This window comes from Vulpes lagopus, chromosome 24, assembly GCF_018345385.1.
Source record: "Vulpes lagopus strain Blue_001 chromosome 24, ASM1834538v1, whole genome shotgun sequence".
NCBI lineage: Eukaryota > Metazoa > Chordata > Mammalia > Carnivora > Canidae > Vulpes > Vulpes lagopus.
The window spans coordinates 33723360-33731047 of record NC_054847.1 but is presented as its reverse complement, the minus strand read 5'-3'; the positions used below and the strand labels follow the sequence as shown (position 1 = coordinate 33731047).

Below are 7688 nucleotides of genomic sequence, written 5' to 3'. Positions count from 1 at the left end.
CCCGGCCAGAGACCCCGCCCCCGCCGCGTCACCTCCAGGCGCGCGCGCCCCGCCGCCCGGAGCCCGCGTCCTGCCGGCGCCCGGTCCTAGCGCCCGCCCGGCTACGGCCCCCTTCCTCCGCCGCACGCCCCGCGCCTCCCGGGCCCCCCTCCCTCCCGGCGGCTCGCCGCCCCTCGCTCCCCGCCCCCCGCTCTCCTTCTCATTGTTCTCCCCGCCCCTATCACAACTTGCCTCCGCGCCGCCCGACACGCCTCCGCCCCGCCCCCTCCGCCCCGGCGCGGGCTCTCCAGCTGGTGCGTACGGAGCTCGAACCCTCGCCTCCTCCCCGCCCCTCCTCCTCCGCGGGCAGCGCGCGCCCCGCCCCGGCCCCGCTACCGCTACGAGCCGCGTACCCCCCCCTCCCCGGGCAGCCTCAGGTTGGTGGGGCGTACGAAACTCGGGCGGAGGGGGTGAAGGTGGCAGGCGCACTGCCCCGCCCCCTGCGGGGTGAGGCGGTCTGAGCTCGGGAGGCTGGGACGCGGTTGTCCTCCCTCCCCCGGGGAAAGTTGGTGGAGTTTTCCCGGCGGAGGCGTAGAAACTTCCTCCGTCCCCCTCCCCCCTCCATGCAGGCGACGCCGAGCGAGGCTGACGCTGGGGGCCAATCGCCGCAGAGCTGCGTGTCGGAGGCGCACTCTGATTGGACAGCGGGGAAGCCCGTCAGCCTGTTGGCCCCGCTGGTCCCGCCCCTCAGCGCAGGGCAGCCTTTAACCTTTGGCCCCGGCGGGCGCCAGCCACTCAGATCGCTGCTTGTTGGTATGTGCAGCGGCAGTGGCCGCCGGCGGAGCAGTCTGAGCCCGACGATGAGGCCGGGGACGGGAGCTGAGCGTGGAGGCCTCATGGTGAGTGAGGCGGCGAGCCGCCCTCCGGTGCGGGGTCCCGGGGACGGGGAGCGGGGGCTGTCGGGCCGCAGCGCCCGGGCCCCTCCCGGCGGCCTCCCGAGGAGACGGCCCGCGGCGAGGCGTCGGCGGAGCGGGGCGAAGCGGGGCGAAGCGGCACAATGAGACGCGGAGTCAGAGGCCGGCGGCCGGTCCCGAGGGGCAGAGGCCGGGAGCGCGCGGCGGCGCTCGGGGCGGCGGGCTCCGGGGCTGGGGTGGGGCGCGGCGCGGGGGCGCGGAGGCGAACCCAGACGTCCCCGCGGCTGGGCCTCGGCCTCGGCCTGGGCCGCGGCGGCGGCGGCGGCTCTGGGCCTCGGGCCTCGGGCGGGGGAGCCCCGGAGAGCCGGGCCCGCCGCCGCCCGCAGCCCCCGCCCGCAGCCCGCGCCCCCGCTCGCGGAGGGCTTCCTCACGGGAGTGAGCGGCCTGCGCCGGGCTCCGGGCCGCCCCGGGGAGGGTCCTCCCTGAGCCGAGGAGCGTGGTCTGCGGTGCGGGTTCTGAGGGACGCACCCGCGCTCGGCGTCGGGCGTCCTTGGGGACCCTGGCCTCGCTCGCCTCTCCCGGAGGCCGCGCTCCTCACAGTGAAGTCGGCGAATCCTCGCTTCAAAGTGTGAAGTCAGCGTGGAGCCGGGTCCGGGAACGGTTACTGTTCGGGCGCTGGCTGCCTTGTACCCGTGAGGAACAACAAAGTCGTGGCTCCCGGACCTGCTCCTGCGCGGCGCCGGCTGTTAACGCGCTGCAGCAGCCTGCTTCGGAAATGAAATCTGTGTTCTCTTTGCCCAGTGATTATTTTAATTTTTTCTCCGATTACTTTGTGCTTCGGCCGGTGGCGAGCCCGTGTAAGTTCCGGTGGGAGGTGCATTTTGTTTAAGAAAACAAAGTACAAGGCAACCCGGTGATGCGGCCTCAGTTGGCCTGATGCTGAGCCACTCTGCCAGTAGCCAGCTTGTGCGATCAGGTTTTTGAGAAGCGTTCATCGTCCCTTGCTCGCTCTCACGTGTCCCTTGTTTTCCAGATGGGCCACCCTGGCATGCATTATGCCCCGATGGGCATGCACCCCATGGGCCAGAGAGCCAACATGCCTCCTGTACCTCACGGAATGATGCCGCAAATGATGCCCCCTATGGGAGGGCCGCCAATGGGACAAGTAAGGATGCTTCTGTTTCGTTTTGTTTTCGGTTATCCTTGTGTCAAGATTTTCAAAACCTGGGTCAATACTTGCAGCTATTTAAGGATTAGTTTATGCCAAAATAATATTGTCGAGTAATTCAAATGCTGAGTCTAATCAAATTTTGAAAGTAAGGAAAAAGCCTTCCGTGTTAAAGATTTATTTTCTACCACAGCAGAACTAAGAGTTCTCTTTTTAAGTAGCTGTATATGTAGTCTTTTTAGTGTCATGACTTTATTTTTCCAAGTATGTCAATTGAAGTTAAATGTTTGAAGAGTGATTATTTTATAGGTCAACGTATTTTATGTCTATGGACCACGTAGATGCATAGAATCTAAAAATAGCAATTGCTTAGGCCTTTACCTTAGAGTAAAGTTTATTCCTGAAATAACTTCTTCTTTGTGTGTGTGTGTGTGCGCGCACACGGGCGCGTGTACTCGGTGGGGGTAGAGCAGGGAGGTTCTACTCTGATTTGATTCTTCATAGGACAGTGCCATATAGGGGGTTCATTTTCCGCTTACACTGTTTGGTTTTTGTTTTGTTTTAAATGCTTATTGCTTCTGCACTCCTGCTTTTGAGCTGTCCCTTTCATCTCCAGCATAAATGTAAATGGACATTTTGTGGGAGTGATTTGGAACAAAAGGTTTTAATGCTGACTCAGTGAATTCAGTAGAACTGAGTTCCTAGAGAAGCATCCAAGAAAGGTAACAGGTTCAGTTACCATGAATAATTTCATGCTCCCTGTCAGGTTCTGTAATACATAGACTCTTTGGTGGCTGAGTTCTTTCCATTTGAGTATCTCAATAAATCATCAAAAATTTAGGCTAGTAAAATATTTTGGAAAGCCAGTCAATTAGGTATGGTCTTTCAGCTAATATTGTTTGTGTTGATAATCAGTTAAGCCTTGATATTTTAAGTTATTGGTGAAATTGTAGTGGAGAAAGGAGCTTACTTTGTGTCTTTCTCTTTTAACCTTAGGAGTAGAAGGGCTTAATGTCAAGTGATTTTCTTCTTTTTAATTTGAAATATAGCCCTTAATTTTGTATAAAAATCTTTATTCAAAGACACCAGGCCCAAAAGATTCTGCCTGTAGGAGTTGAGTGTTTTTTTTTTTTTTTTTTTTTTTTAATAAAAGAACCATTTATTCTGTTGTTCTGGATAACACAAGTTTTAAAACTCCCTTAGATGATGGAGAAACAACTCTGATTCCTCTTCTGTTTCTTTCCATCTCTAAGCAGCAAGGAGCTCTTCTGGTTTTCTTAGTAGAGCTGCTCTAACTAGATAATGAGCTTTAAAAAATATTTATTCTTTAAATGCTCTGGTTCTTATTTAAAATTAGTTTCTTTCCACAGAAAGATAAAATAAAACAATTTGCTACTGCCAGATGCTTCTCTCTTTTCTGGGGCCTTCTGTTTCCATTGGGCCAGTCAAGGTAAGTTTTGCAAGGGATTGACCTGCTTACCCTTGCTGTAATGGTGCTATTGCACTACCAAACCAAGACACCAGCTAGTCATTTCTAGTACAATGCAGATTTTATTTTATTTTTTTAAGACTTTTGTGTATTTCATTGGCATAAGCTGGTCACAGTTTGTTTTATGGCCCTTTCTCTTTAGTTGTATCAGTGAACATCTTCCTAGTAAGGTTACTTGATATTTGGTACACATCCATTCAAATACTCTTAATTTTACCTTGAGATTTTCTTCTTTTTTTCTAGACCAGTGTATGCCATGTACCTTTAAGTATACCTATTTAGATGTTTAAAAGTCTCTCCCTGTCAGCTCCTGTTAGGAGAATGAATGAACGACTTAAGGGTCCAGCTCTTAGGGTCCCAAGAGAATCCCCACTGTTTTTCCTTAAAATTAGATACTTCTTTTGTCTTCTTAATCTCTTAATTTAAATGGGGCCCAAATCTTGGTAAAACTAATTCTTTATTTGAGCTTTCGTAACAGACTGGGAGGGCATGGATAATTTAAATACTCAATCTAGAATTCTAATTTAAAGCTCTGTAAATAACTACCTTAAAAATAAAAGTTGACAGCACAGTACTCACTCAGAGGTGTTAATGGTCAGAAGTTCATGAGAGACAGCAGGGTGCCTGTGAATGACACAGTTCAGTGCAGGGACACAAAGTTGGTAGCGTTCTGCCGTTCAATTTTAAAAAGTTAAAAAGTCAGTTTACAAATTTTTTAGAGTTTGGTCCTGAGGGTGATGGGAACCTCATGTATGTTGCCTACTTCACATTAATATCTCATTCTGGGACCAGCCAAAAATGAAAATTGGTGCTAGTCTTACTCGCTAAGTGCTTCTGGTGTTTGGAATGTTATATGGGCACAACAGGAAATTTTAAAACTTGTTTGTAAAATAATATGCAGACTGGACAGAATTAACAAGCTTTAGGAGCCAGAAGTCATAATTTTTCAAATGAGAAAGTTATTTAGGTTAAAAGAGTACTAGGTTTTCTGAAGGTTTTTTTTTTTTGTACTTATTCAGGAGATTGACTATAGTGCTCTTTATAGGATTAAGGTTGAATCTGTTACTACTGAAAAATAAATTTCATCTCAATCTATGACATAGGTTACATTTGCTTTTTACTGTACGTTAACTTCATATGGGAAAGTTGTCCTAGTTTTACAGGATTATAGACTTTTATAGTTGGAAGGGACTGTGAAAGTTGCATGGACTTTAATATGGAAATTAAATAATGCTTTATCACTGGTTAAAAAAACCGTTAGTAATATTTTCCCTACTTGGTGGGAATACTCAAAAATTTGCAGTAGAGATTTGCCTTAAGATGTGATTGTATGTGAGGCCATTTTCCACTTATATGGTCAGTAATGTTTTTCTTTTAAAATATTATCACCTCTTACAAATTTTTGTTGTACTTTCTACACAAAGGACATGCAAGTCCTACCTTTATCACAGGTGATTTTGCCCTCACTAAAATCCCAAGAAAGTCCTCCTAGTTGGCTCTTTGTTTTTTTCATTTTTAATTTTTCTTTTAATGAGAAAAGTGGAGTAAAAGCTGTAAGGTCTCTTTCAGCTCTAACAAGCTATGATTCAATTCAGGTCATTTGATGAGAAGAGTAGGTGATATGTATGAGATTTTATGGGTTGATATGTACATAAAAACAAAATTCTTTAGTAATGCCTCCCTAATTCTAATTATTCAGTACTCTTTTTGCCTTTGTTCAGTAAGTTTGTAAATGAATGCTTTTCACAAATGAATTTGATTTTCTTGTTCTTACATTGAGTAAGGCAGGCTTTAACAGATCTTGAGTCTATTCCTGCTGCCATCTGGACCCAAGCAGTATATACTGCTATGCCCAGGATACTCTTGACAAGTTTTGAGCTGGTTTTCTTGCTTCAAGCCTCCCCCCTCAGATTCTTTTAGAGTTCAGCATGTTGTCTCCTTGCCCAAGAGCCTCCAGTGCTTTTCTGTACCTATGGTATAATGTCTAAATTCCACACTTTATAACTTTCAAGAATCTCCCAGGTCCAACTTAGTGCATGAGTCTGAGCTGCATGCCTTCACGCTCCCTAATTTGAACCCAGGCTGTTTTCTCTATCTTGAGTGATTGTATCAGTTCATGACTGAGCTCATGCTGTTCGTGTCCTCCTGTCCACAGCTCACTGCCACCATGAACTTTCCTTTACTTACCTAAGTTCTACCATTTCAAGTTTTACCTTCCTCCGAGATCCTCAGCAATAACTTTGCCCAACATATACTTTCCCTTCAAATTATTAAAATAAAATCCTATGTAATTTGCCTGTAACTTTGTTGCACTTATTTGGGATTTATTTTTGTTTTATGGTGTATTTGCTCTTTCCAGCATGTAATAGACTGTAAGCTCTTAGAGGGCAGGGCCTATGTTTTGTACTTTTTAAGAAGTCCACAGGTGCTGAGCACAGTTCTCAGCACAGCATGGATGCTCAGTAAAATACTTGTTGAATGAATGAAACAAAAACCTATTCTTTCCCACATTACAGGCCATGAAGATAGATGTTACATGTGACTATTTTCAGTGGTTACTTGTGACTTTACACTGTTACAACTTAAATCTTATTTTTAGTGTTTGTCTCTCTAGTTTTTTCATTTGATAAAAATGGAAGATAAAATGTAATAATTTTTGGTGAATAAAGCAAAAGTACGTCTTTCCATTTATTTTTAAATAATAAACAACTATGTTTCTATCTGTTTGATTTTAGTGATGGTCTTTTTTAAACAAGTTTTACCACAAAGTTTTGCATACCCTCAGGGAAAATGATGATTTGGAATATAGGCCTTCCAGAGAAATCCAAAGTGTTGGTATTTTAGATTTATCTGACTGATTTTGACCAATTAATTTGTTCCTGTTACTTTTAAGTGACCTTTATTTTGGGCATTTACAGAATCCATGCCATTGAATTGGGCATTAGTAAGTGACAAAAAGGCTTTTTTTCCCATTAGGTTATTTGTTCATAATCTTGAATCTCAGTAACTTTCTGTGTGCATTTATGTTACCCAGGCAAGTATTTTTTAAAAAATAGATCGACCCAGACCTAGGTGCTTGTATAACTTCTCGGCTGTGTATGTAGTTAGATGTTGATAGGTTTACTAATGATACTATTTTTTTTTTTTTTAGGTAGCATTTCAGTTACATATGAACTCATCTATTTAAAAACTTTAGCTAGAGTAATGTTTCTGAGTATGGAGAGTATTTGGAGAGATGTAAGTGTGGAAGAATGGAGTGTACTCCTCTCCTTTGAGATTCACAGGACACAGTGTTTCCTAAAGCTGCTGGGAAGTCTTGCAGAAGCCTTTTAAAACTATTTTTCTCAGTGTTTCTTGATTTTTGGGCTTTTTTTTAGCCATCTTCCCCTCCTCCACTTCCCCAGGCTCCCCACCCCCCATTACATGTTTATTTTGCTTTGTCTAGCACATTGCATGGAATTAATGTCGCATGGAATTACCATTTTGTGAGAAATGTATTGAAGCTGTTTTTCAATTTAGTCTGGTCTTTAGGAGGAAGAGGCAACATCGAAATTAGTATTAACAGGTATGATGAAACACTTAAAAGAGTGCAATGAATGTATTCATTAAGTAACAGGATTTAAAAGGAAAGAGAACAAATCTCAACAGCTTAACAGGTTGATTTTTAATTGGGTTTGTTAGAGATGTTGATGATGTGACTTAAAATCCTCATAAAACTGAATCAGTAGCTAGTAAAGGTACCTGAGTATATCCCATAGCTCTCTACTGGGGTATTTGTTTTTTAACTAGAGATGATAAGGCTAAGTTGCAATGATTTTTGGAGTGAGTAGATTACTGTCTTGTCTAGAAGTTGTTGGTCTTTCATTCTTACTTTTTCTATAACTTCATATTACTTTTAGTCGGTAGGCATTTAAGTCTCCTGGCTGTGGTGTTAAGATGAAAAACGGGGATCCCTGGGGTGGCTCAGCGGTTAAGCGCCTGCCTTCAGCCCAGGGCGTGATGGTGCTGGAGTCCCTGGATCAAGTCCCACATTGGGCTCCCTGCAGGGAGCTGCTTTTCCATTTGCCTGTGTCTCTGCCCCTCTCTCTGTCGCTCATGAATAAATAAATAAAATCTTAAAAAAAAAAATGAAAAACGT

General features: G+C 45.4%; 1 protein-coding gene across 5 annotated transcripts in view; it reads left to right on the top strand.

Annotated features, from left to right (window-relative positions):
* The first annotated feature begins 212 nt into the window (after nucleotides 1–212).
* Nucleotides 213–7688, top strand: part of PRPF40A (pre-mRNA processing factor 40 homolog A) — a 57977-nt gene continuing 50501 nt past the window's right edge. For 4 of the 5 annotated variants that reach the window (XM_041739398.1, XM_041739397.1, XM_041739395.1 and 1 more), the window contains exons 1-3: nucleotides 232–416; nucleotides 609–878; nucleotides 1927–2058. In XM_041739398.1, the coding sequence (XP_041595332.1) occupies nucleotides 795–878; nucleotides 1927–2058 (216 nt within the window). In that variant the 5' untranslated portion in view covers nucleotides 232–416; nucleotides 609–794. Of the gene's footprint in view, nucleotides 417–608; nucleotides 879–1926; nucleotides 2059–7688 lie in introns of all 5 variants that reach the window. The other variant, XM_041739394.1, reaches the window with a different exon arrangement.